The 12,592-nt window shown below is 29.4% G+C and overlaps 1 protein-coding gene and 1 long non-coding RNA gene across 2 annotated transcripts; one reads left to right on the forward strand and one right to left on the reverse strand.

Annotated features, from left to right (window-relative positions):
* Positions 1-803: 803 nt before the first annotated feature.
* LOC112712633 (uncharacterized) lies at positions 804-4,949 on the reverse strand. The gene is made up of 4 exons (XR_003157859.3): positions 4,769-4,949; positions 4,489-4,667; positions 1,786-3,329; positions 804-992 (listed from the first exon to the last, which is right to left on the reverse strand). It is a non-coding gene; the product is annotated as an uncharacterized lncRNA (long non-coding RNA).
* A 5,212-nt stretch (positions 4,950-10,161) lies between these two features.
* LOC112712626 (lectin) lies at positions 10,162-11,247 on the forward strand. Its single transcript, XM_025765555.2, has one exon. It carries the CDS (start codon positions 10,222-10,224, stop codon positions 11,092-11,094), a length of 873 nt encoding a protein of 290 aa, XP_025621340.1. The 5' UTR covers positions 10,162-10,221; the 3' UTR covers positions 11,095-11,247.
* The last annotated feature ends 1,345 nt before the right edge of the window (positions 11,248-12,592 follow it).

The following is a 12,592-nucleotide window of genomic DNA, read 5'->3' on the forward strand; positions in this document are numbered from 1 at the left end:
GCTTAGTGCTAGCTAGACTAATTAAGAGAAATTAGTTACAGACTTGTAGTTATGAATGATTAATTACAAGCTATCATCTATTGTATATAAAGACCTAAAGACTCATGTGTAAGATGAGTTCTACCATTCAATGCATCAAGTACTTTTCTATACTTTTCTCTGTCTCTCATTCATCTAACTCACACACTCTGAGCTACCTTCACCGCACCTTCAACACAAACATTAACTTTATTTTTAGGGGCTGCTTCTAGTGCCATGAGAATTGAATGACATTTTGTGTCCATAGTAAATTAATTAGTACAACGATAAGACGTTGATATATGTACATAAAACATTTCACCCGCAAAAGAAAATGAAAATTGTCGAATAATATTCGAATGAGCTAATAATATACATATACACTACAACAGAGGCGCTGCTTTACGGCGGTTTTTTTTCCTATTAGTGGTGGTTATAAACCGCTTCAAAATCAAATTTCGGCGGTTTGGTGGACCGCCCGGGTTATTGGTGCGGAGAGGTGATTTTGCGGCAGTTTTAAACTGCCACGATATACAAGTACTAGGATTTAGTCCATTTTTTACCGGCAGTTACGAACCGCCGCGTTGTTATTACTGTTTGTTAATTTAGGATTGTTATAAAACCGCCGCTAATTTAAAAAAAAATTGGATTTTCCTTTTAAAAAATGGTGATTTTTTTGGTTTAATTTTAAAGATATATTTTTTTGTCCTTTTTGGATTTTTTAATACTATAAATCTTAACATTTTTCATCTATTGAATCTAAACTTATGGCAAAAACAACAAAATTAACTGGAAAATAAAATAATATATTTATAAAAATATCAATATAGTAAATATCTTGCTAAGAATTGCATATTCAAATTCAAAAAATATTTGCTTCAAACCAAAATAATTCCAATCCTAGGATTCTATTTTTCACTCGGTCCTTCCACGGAATTCATCCCTACAGCGATGTCTGATGGCAATTCCTCACCCTGCCATTGAAAAAGACAAAACAGTGATACAAAAAATATAATCTGACACATTGTAATCCCTTACAATATCTGAATTTCAAATTTAATCCAAAGATTCAAAAACTAAAAATTAGAATCTACTTCACAAACTAAAAATTTGCTATCTTAATCTCAATAATCATAATATATTTGCCTAACAACATTGCAAGTGAAAAGTATCAAAATTCTACAAAAACTATCAACCATAGCTCATAACTCATAGCTAGGATGCACACATATATCATAGAATGGGAAGGAAAAAAGAGGTCTATATATTAGCATGAGACCAGAACACAATATATAGAAGTATTAAAGTTGCACATTCATATGTTAATTGAATAAAAAAGGAAGTCAATATATATTAGTTAGTTATTTTATATATATATTTTCATATATCTTTTCATGTATATAGTTAGTTGTTTTTGGTGGATTCATTTAGAAGTGAAGGGATATTCATTTGTTTTCAGTGGTAGGTTCACAATTTTAACTATGTTAAGCTGACATATGAAACATAATTTTAACTATAGTAGGTTCACAATTTTAACTACCTTGGAAATTATGCACTTTACGTTGGACCTTATCCATATGGTTCCTATTATACATGGCATATATATATATATATATATATATATATATATATATATGAATATAAAAAACAAATGTGAAGAGATTTACTTATATATATGTATAGACTACTATATGCTCCTTATTGCTAATAAAGAACTTTTATATACGTCAGACATAGATAAATACAAAAGTAAGCATGAATATTTACCTTGCACCATAGGAACGGTGCGCACCGGAGAAGAGAAGACGGGCCAGCAGCAAGCCTGAACCGACGACGACGACGCGGGCAGAGACGGCGACGCGACAGGCAGCTCCTAAGGACCGAATTCTGAACTTGGAAATGATCATTTAAACAATATATTGATCAAATATTTCAATATTAACTGGTGCCAAACTGATCACAAATGATCAAATAACCCGCCATTAGGATACAAGGAGATTTAATGGATATCTAAATTATGGTCTAGAGACTCAATTGGTTTGCTATACTAAACTCTGCTACTTTCAGAATCTCTTTTTCCTTCTGAGACAACAATCGCTTTCCAATTCTAACCTGTGAATTTAGTTGATCATTGATAAATTCAACTAGTTGTAGTTCAATGTTTAACGTAGTAAATTTTTGACATCCGTTTGCTGTGCCAAGAACTCCTCATCAAGGGTTCTATTTCTGTCACAAGATTTTCTGCCTTTGATTTCAGTTGCCTGAGGAACATGACAAGAACTGAATTCTCAAGCACCATTTTCTCACTTTCATTGCAAGCTATGAAGAATTAGTATGTCTCCTCATGTTTGTCATATGTATAGTTCATAAGCTCCTGATTTTCAATAATATCTTCACACATGTTCTCACTATTAATGCCAGGAGTCTTCGATATCTTAAGCAGCCCGATCCTCAGTATTTTAATTTTTTCTGACATGGAGTTCACATCAACCTGCTCTTGAACATTATCATTCTCCACTTTAGATATCATTCTATTTAGACATTTTGGATGCTTCCAAGAGTCTATGACTCTCTACTAGTAGTGAAAAATTCTTTTGCTCCAGATCCATGATGCTTTTCTGCAAGATGAAAATTTTCATTTGAGCATGTACATCCCCTTCTACTTCCTTGTCATATTCCCCTTTCCAGTGATTGCCATCTTCTTGGAGAATATGAATCATAAATTTCTTCCCTGCGAAGTTATCTTCACTCAAATGTACAACTCGATAATTTTCTTCTCTTCTCTTTTAATACCTTTACCTTTTTTCTGACAGCCTCCAGCTCAGCATTCAAATTTAAAAGAGAAATCTCCATAACTGCATTTTTCTCCAAAAGTTGTTCCATGATTTCCAGTCTTTGCAAAAGAAATGCTTTCTCATCTTGATTTGCCTTGCATGCCTCCTTCAGATTTGAGTTCTCATCTTGCAATTTCTTTGCAGATGAGGTAAAGTTTTGTGTGTCTAAGCCAAGCATTGCTCGTATCGAAGGGCTGCATCTTCTTTCTCTTTAGTAAGTTTAGCAATATCCAACTTCAAGGCCTCAACTTCACTTCTGGCTATATTAGCTTCCTCATTCAATCTCCTTGCATTCTCTTTAGCTTCTTCTACTCTCTTCCAATTTTGATAAGGAATCCAAGGAGTGGTTATTTTGGGCAACTACAACTTCCTGTTCAGCTTCTATTCTAGCCAGGTCATGCTTAAGGGATTCGGTTTCAGTTTTAGCTTTAATAGCACGATCATTAACTGCTCTTACATCATCATAGGTAGTATAACCTAAATTTCAGGAAAAATTAGTATATACCTCTACAAATAAGGTATTTTTCATAATACTAATATCATAGAAGAAATTAGTGTAATTTACCCTTCATAAAACCTCTGCATCTTTTTAAGTCACTAGCTAGAGAATACAAAATAACCCAAAATATATGATAGGTTAAGTATTAGTCTCTACTTCAAAATATCTGTCAATTTCGACAAAAAGAAAGTTTAAAAAATCAATGTATTGTTCAGATACATTAATTTTATATTTTACCACTTTATTCAAATTGAGTAATTGACAATTACTTTGAAACTAAATGAGTAATAAAAAGGGAATTTGCTCCGAATGCCTGATCATCAAATCATAGAAGACTATACAAAATAGTTTGAATTTAATTTCATATGGACAGCTACCATTTAATTTCATGATCAGTAGTACACTAATGAGTTATGAAAATCATCTGAAAAATCAGGCACAATGTTAAACCAACACCTTTTCTTTTTTTTCTTTAAAATAAGTAAATAAATTTGTTAACGTGTATTTATATTTGAAAGTAAATATAGAAAAAATATAGCTTCAAAGGATCATCTCCACATTTTACATGAAGCCTTAAAGCATGATACATTGGTATATCAAAGGTCATGCTAACAGGCCCTACCTCCTTCATGATATTGCCTACATTTTCAACAAAACAGAACCTCTGAAAATATAGTTGGCTTAGGCATTGCAAAGCATGTTTCAGGGATGGATGCTTACAAAGCATTGCAAATCATGTAAGAGTATAAAAATATTTGTTATATAAAGCTTACATATTTCTACTAATTAACTCCATTTTGATGCGCTTGATCTTTATTTCTCTCTAATTTAAACATTAGTATGATAATATTCTTTCATTCTGAAAAAATGCCGACTAAGATAGTAGATAATAACAATTGACTAACCAGAAAATCGGTGGTTATGGCACTGATTAATCTAATCTAAAAAATTATTCTATATTAAAAAACCTGCACCTAGTCCTGCTGGACAATGAGATAGGATGGTTAGGAGACAACAAGTGCGGCCAAAACTAACTATTGGTATGCGATTAAGAAGATAAGGATTAATGTGGACAGATTTGAATTCTGAAACCAAAAGGAAAACAACACAAACTTGAACGAGGGGTTTTGTACATACTAGTAATCTAAATGAAGAAGCTGTCGGCAATGGATCTACCAGCAACGGGAAGCGCGATGCAGTTGGTACTGACGGGCGGAGGGGAACGGCGGCAAGGATTCGCACGCGGAGGTGTGTTTTGCGCCTCTACCCCTTTGTGTTCGCGCGAGGAAGATAAAAAGTACGAATCTAATTCTTGACTGTATATACCCAAATCAAGAAGAACAAGATCAATCTAAGCCAAATTGAAAAGTGAAACAAAAAAGAAAACTCAACCAAATTAAAAGAGAGCTTAGCAAACCTAGGTTTCAGACAAATGGTTAGAGAGAGGAAAAACGGCTCAGTGATGGACACAGTAATGGAAAGGAGGAGACTGCTGGAATTGACTGAGGGGAGCATCACGGTGGCAAAGACTCCCAGAGAAGTAGTTTGCGCCCCTACACAATTGACTTCACGCGAAAAAAATTTTATAAACGCGCTATGTTAATTTGTTATATATATCACTGTGTTGTTTTCTAGCGGTTAGGACGTGTCACCGCCATTATGCTATTTAATTTTGGTGCAGTTGTCAAACCACTACGACAATTGCAGCTATCCAGTCAATCTGCAGCGAATTTGTAAACGGTCACCAATTTTCTGCCGCCATCTTCTATATTTGTTGTAGTGATACAACATTGATATATCTTTCTAATAATATATTTTTCTTTAGCATGTAGTTTTCTAAATTTTGAACAACGAAATATTTAAGTTTATTCAATATTTAACTAATATAAAAAGTATTCAATATTGTTTTGTAAAAAAATATTTTAGTAAAATTAATATCGTAACAAATATATTAGAAGTATATTGAGTATATGTACAATTAATGTATTAAAATATTAAAAATAAAAAAAAATCTACAACTAATAATTAAAAAATATGTAGGAAAATTAATTGAATAATTAAATGATTTCTCTATATATGATGCATAAATTATACCGAAATACGACTCACTCATCATTCTATGAGATTATATACTAATAATAGCTCTTACCTCTAAAGGCTCCTAACCTATTCAATATAAGAGGTTAACAAAAATACCTTATAACTATAAAAAAAAATCAATTATATATATATATATATATATATATATATATATATATATATGCATTATTTCACATATTTTCTAACAAAATAACTAATTATTAAAATCAATATTTTTTATAGCATAATAATCATATTTTTAATGAATATAAAAAATTACTTAATTACCATGATATTTTTATACTTTTATTTATATTTTTATTATAAATATAAGTTGAATTTGATGATATTATTTATAAAATTTAACTACAAATATAAATTAAATTAAATTATATTATTTATGAAATTTAATTATAAATATAAATATATAACTAACGAACTCGTTCTTTTTTCCAGCATGTTGTATTCCTTTATAGTTGGTCGATTGTTGAATTTCTTTTTCATGTATATGATAAAAGAAATTATTAAGATAATACAATTACACACACGTCACATATACCACACATATCATCACATTTGGAGGATAAGATTTTTTCCCCCCCTTCACGATTGATTGAGACAATTGAAATGAGCTGTCTTAATAAAATGCAATACAAAATAAATATGGGTATCTATTATGCATGGATACTAATATAAATACATAAATTTAAAATTTTTATAAAATATAGGAGCATAATATATATATATATATATATATATATATATAATATATAATATAATATAAAATATTTTTTATATAAATTATAATAATATTTTAATATTTTATGAATATTAAAATATAAATTATTTTTTAAGTATATTTAATTTTTTAATTATTATATAAATTATTTAAAATATTTTTTATTTTAATTATTAATAATATATTATTTTTAAATTTGTTTCAAAAATACATACATATAAAAAATATAATAAATAAATAAAAAAATATTTTTATATTGTTATACTCAAATATAATTGATATATAAAAAGATCTTTTTGTATAAAATATTTAAACATAAAATTAATTTTATTTTTTTATAAGATCTTTTAAAAATAATAATTCAAAAAAATCTTTTCTTAATAACTCACCAAAACAAGCTCTTACTATCAAGGGAGCATTAGTTAAGTTTTTAATAATATTTCAATTAAGTAAATATTTTGATTAAATAAGTGTTAATTATAAATGTTTAGTTAATTATGAATAAATTAAAACCAAATTTTATAAACAAAAATAATAGTGGCGTGCGTTAAAGCAACAACGACATCTTTTTTATTTTACTTATTTATATATAATTTGTGAAAGAAATTTATTAGAAATTAATATTTTTTAATATTAACCAATATTTTAAGTTGATATTTTATTTTTATATTATTAAAATTTAAAATTTAAAAATTATTTTTTAATATTTAAAATTAATCAAATATTAATTAAAAATAATAAATCTTATTGGTGGTGTCGTATTGTTTGTCGTGAAATATTGTATTGAATCATACATTATTGATTGTTAACAATTGGACCAGATATATACCAGCGAATGTAGTCCAAAAAAGAAAAAGAAAAAAATACACGTGAAAAATGTTATGTAAGTCGGTATAATAATAAGAAAATAATTCTAGATTTTTTAGCATATCTCTTCAAATAATAATTTTTTTAGTTTTATTTAAATTTTTGTATAATTTTTTTATTATTATTTTGTGCTATTCTTTTTTTTCTAGAGGGGAATAATAAAGATCGAAATTTAAATTTTTTTATTATAAAAATTTTGATATCGTATCATAAAATTATTTTTTTCAAAAGGTTAAATTGATAAAAAAAAAATTATATCTCTAACAAAAACTACTATATACAAAGATCAAATTTTAGACATCTTGATTATAAAAATTTTTAATATCGTATTATAAAATTATTAATTCTAAAAATTAAACCGTTAATAGAAATAAAAGAATGATATATATCTAACGATTTGTCCATTATATTAATCAACGATGAAAAGCCCCTTTTAATATAACAATTTCGTTCATCATCCCAATCAATTTGAGTAACTTCTAAATTAAATTCTCAATACACTCTCACTTGTTGCCCACAGAACAACATGATAAACATGTAAGAATTTCTTGTATTGGGATTCTATTGATAATTTTTGTCTTTTTCAATACAGATTGAATGTTTAGATCTAATTATAATATTTATTTAATATGTTTATGAAGTAATTGGATGATCTACTTTAGATTTTAAATCTCATTATGTATTATATATATATATTGGATCTTATTAGTATACTATCACATCAGTATAAATAATAAGATAAGATAATAGATAAAAGCATTCATAATCTAAGTCTAAAATATAAAAATTAAGAGGCTAAAAAAAATTAAGAGAGGACTAAAGTACAAAAATAAAAAATTTCACATGTAAAATTATTAATTTGGGAAGGTCATTAACACCCCCGCTCCTCCCCCCAAAAATATAAAAATAAAAAATTTCATATGAAAAATTATACAACTGCCATCTTCTTCCTTTGCGTGAAACATGTGGGAATTAAGAGGTGAATCATTGGCTCTGGGGTGACTTGTAATTTCAATGTTAATTGACATGTATGTGCAAGAGCAACAATAATTTTTGCTAAGAAGAAATCTTGGCTCATTTTTTTTATGTTGATTAAATATATGTAATACAATGTTATTAAAAGATTAGGTGTTTTTTTTAATATAGTATTTTATTCAAATCGGACTGTCTGATTTGTTTAAAAAAAAAAAAAGCTACAAATTGGAGGATCCGATTTATTTCAAGAAGAAAATAAACTATAAATTAGAGGATCTGATTTGTATTTTTTATTTTTTTTTAAATAAAAATTAGACGGTCCGATTTCAACATTAAATTTTTTTTATTTTCGAAATCACAAATCGATTGCTTCCGATTTGTATATCGCATACCAATATAAAATACATCTCTCCTCACATCTTCTTGTTATACACCTCTCTCTCCCTCACATGAAAAATAAAAAGCGAGAAATGGATCTTATCCATATGATGTGATCGGACACCATGCATGCAACAAAACAGCACCAATATATCACTTATATAATTAATGATAAATTTTGTTGATTTATATTATAATAATATTTTATATACTTTGAATATCATAGATTAAACTATTGTTGAATCACGTTATATTCATTTTTTAAAAATAATAAATACCAATAAATTTATTAACGACTATTAAAATTCCTAAAATACACTACAATCACTTACACGCATATATTAACGTCTATTAGAATTTCTAAAATACACAATATTTTTTAATATTATATATTTACAATTATATTAAATATACATTAAAATTAATCATTAAAATTATTTATTAATATAAAATACATATTAAAATATTAAATATATATTAAAAATAAATTAAATTACATATATAAATATATAATAATTAATTTTTACTATCCACCTAACATTTTTTTTCAACTCTGTCAGAAAGATAATAAAAAATCTTGACAATGTGTACAATGAACTAATTATTTAGTCTGGTAGGAATAAAAAATAAAAATTACTCCACAAATTATCCTAAATCCAAAAACTCCCGTTCAATTATTTTAAAAATAACCGCTCAAATCCTAAATTACAAACAGTTTTTACCCCAAATCACTCTTCCTCCCCACCCGTCAACCACCCTTGTAGCCCCTCTCCCGTCACCGTTATGGGATCGTCATCAAACAACTATCCCCGTAGTTATTAAAATAATCATCTTGCTAACTAGTGAAATGACCATCCAGCATTTGTTAATTGTATATACTTAAATTGAATCGAACAAAAATAATCATCCAATTAAGAATTAAAATAACCATTTACATACCTAGTGAATTGAACATCCAGCATATTTGGGGGATGAAGAGAGTCGACAGTGATTAGATTGTGAAAGAGAACAAAATTAAATCAGAAGTGTTTAATAAGAGAGAAAAGAGAGCTAAAGATTATGTATCTTCATTGATGGTAGATATATGGATATATAGCAACCAAAGTCATAGACCAACAAATTTTTTGTCATCTCTGTCTTTGATTCTGTATATTCATTGGTTGTGGATATGTGGATATATAGTACGGGAATAATGTGCGTCTCGAACCACGCGACGGAAGGCGATGGCTACGGTGGGCCTGCACGGCTAGCAGCGGGTGGACAACAGTAACGAGAACACACAGGGTTATGCGGTACGATCTCCCGTTGCTACGGCACGCAAGCGGAACACGAAGAGACTGGACGTCGTCGGCGGGAAGTTGGACGGCGCCGGCTAGTGTTTTAGGCAGTGGCAACTGGTGTTCCTGACGGCGATAGACCAGAGTGATAGAAAGAGAATGAACGAGAGTAAAAAGACGATGCAGAACCAAAATCACATGCGAAGAAAAAAAAGTTACCATCGTATGTCCGTATACGTAACTGCACCATTTACAAATTCTTACTTTTTTTTGAAATTTAATCGACAAAATTATTTAAAATTAATTAAATTAATTATCATCTGATTTTAATTTTCTTTTTACCTCTATTATACTCATTATACATTAAACTCATTATCTCTTTCTACTTTTCCTTTTTTATATTTACTTTACTAAAGTTTTGCATGCATCATGCGCCTTGAACCTACCGTCACCCACTCTATATATACCCCTTAAATTAGCACTGAACTTGCAACCCTTACTAAGCATAACTTATTCTGCGGTGTTATACTCATTTCCACTTTATAAGTACCAGCCATGGCGTCTAACTCCAAAATACCCTTATCCCTTCCCCTTCTTGCCTCCATGGCCATCTTCCTCATCCTACTCCACAGTGTGAACTCAGCGGATGTCACCACTTTCCTCTTCGACAAGTTCGATCAAAGTAACGAGAATCTCATCATCCAAGGCGACGCTTCCGTTTCAAGCAACGGAGCCTTGCAACTCACTAGGGTTGACAGCAGTGGCGTCCCACAAGGAGGTAGCGTCGGCCGAGCCTTGTACTCCGAACCCATTTCACTCTACGATAAATCCACCGGAGCAGTAGCATCCATAGTCACCTCCTTTATCTTCCTCATTTCTTCACCTTCTGATACTCCGGGTGACGGCCTTACCTTCTTCCTCGCTTCCCCGGATACTACTATCCCTCCTAACTCCGGTGGTGGCTACCTTGGCCTCTTTAGCGCCTCGAATGCGCTCAACAACACGCGCAAAGAGCTCATTGGTTTTAAATCCACATCTGACAAAGTTGTTGCTGTTGAATTTGATACGTACCCTAATCTCAATCTCGGGGATCCCGATTACAAACACATCGGAATTGATGTGAACTCTATTAAGTCGGAAGTTACCGCTGAATGGGACTTTCAAAATGGAGAACCCGTGGCGGTAACAATAATCTATAATCCCTATGGCAAGACTCTTAGAGTTTTTGCTTCTTACCCTAATGGTTACAAAGTGGACTTCACTCATGACTTAGATTTGACCACTGTTCTTCCTGAACAAGTTAGGGTAGGGTTCTCTGGTGCCACTGGACAGTACTCACAAATTAATAACATAATATCTTGGTCTTTTGGTTCAATTTTAGGGAAAAGCTTCAAGGTTGAGAAAGGTGGTATTGCAAGTGTTGTGTAATGATTGGGCATGACGCTACATAATAATAATAAGGACAAGTAGTACATGTAGTCCATTGTGTATGTGAATACTGTGCTTGTGGTGTTTCTGCCTTCTATGTAATATTTCCATGAACAATGAACTCTTCCTAATAAGATGCTTTTTTATTTTGAGGAGTGTTAGGGGATAGTAATTTTTGTGTTTTGTAATCATTAATTGGCCATTAATCATGTTTTCAATGGTATGAGATTACATCAATTGGTTATCCAATAGTAAAAGATCACTCACTTTTCTTTTGATGGTTAAGTGCTGGCCACAAAATACAAAAGTTGCTGGCTCTAGACTTTCGCTTTTATTTTACTTTTCTGTTGTTTTCGTTTCGTTAGGAAAAGTGACACATGTCAAGGAAAAGAAAAAAAAAAAAGAAGAAGATAGAGGTATATATGATTTTTTAGGAGAAATATAAAAGAGAAAGTTTAGTGAACTAATTTTTAGTTAATTAATATTTATCAATTTTAATGTTTAAATTTATAATTTTAAATTTAAGATTAAATGTTTATGATTTAATATTTAAAATTTTGGTGATGTTATACGTACGAATTTTTTTTATAATCAAATTCGATCAAAGTGACGTCAATGAAAAAATGTGTGCATGTATCACATGCTTCTTCGGTGGATAAATTTTTTTGAAAAGTATAAAAACTTATTAATTGTATCAAAATTTTGTACATAGCACATAATTTAGGAAAAGTATAGGTACTAATATATTATCTGTTAATTTATTGTCAATAATGATTAATTATTATATTTTAAATACATATATAAAGAGACATATTCAAAAAATATATCTATAAAAATATTTCTATTAAACACAGTTATAAAAAAAATATTTTTATTAGACACATTCACAAAAATACTTCCATTAAATACAGTTATAAATAAGAATTGGCAGATGTTGGCAGAAATGCTATGGTAAGGTAGCGGGATTGTATAGTTTATTAGGGAGTCACTCACATAAAGATAAAGACACCTAAAATATCTTTTTTTAAAGATTTTTTTTAGCAATTAAAATTTAACGCATATAATCGATTAAATTGGATTATTTTTATCAAAATTAGACCGGACAAATCAATTTAGCTAAAAAATCAATAAACTAAAATTTGAACCGGTCTAAATTAATATTTTTTTTATAAAAAATGACTACAATACCCCTATTATAGAAAATAAGTAAAATACTTCTATTATATATATTTAATAAGAGTATTTTAGTCAATTTTTATAGAGTAAAATATCGTTTTTGTCCCCAACGTTTAGGGTAAGTCCTAAAGTTGTCCCTAACGTTTTAATCGTCCTATTTAAGTCCTTAACGTTTCAAAATTGACTCAATGTTGTCCTACCGTTAGAGATCCGTTAACAGAATTAACAGCGGGACAAAATTGAGACCATTTTAAAACGTTAGAGACTTAAATAGGACAAAAATATTGGGGACAAAAACGATACATAAAAATAAATTTTAATT

This window comes from Arachis hypogaea, chromosome 9, assembly GCF_003086295.3.
Source record: "Arachis hypogaea cultivar Tifrunner chromosome 9, arahy.Tifrunner.gnm2.J5K5, whole genome shotgun sequence".
Classification (NCBI taxonomy): domain Eukaryota; kingdom Viridiplantae; phylum Streptophyta; class Magnoliopsida; order Fabales; family Fabaceae; genus Arachis; species Arachis hypogaea.

Coding starts and splice junctions, on each gene's coding strand:
- LOC112712626 (XM_025765555.2), top strand. CDS start 10,222: ATGGCGTCTAACTCCAAAATACCCTTATCCCTTCCCCTTCTTGCCTCC.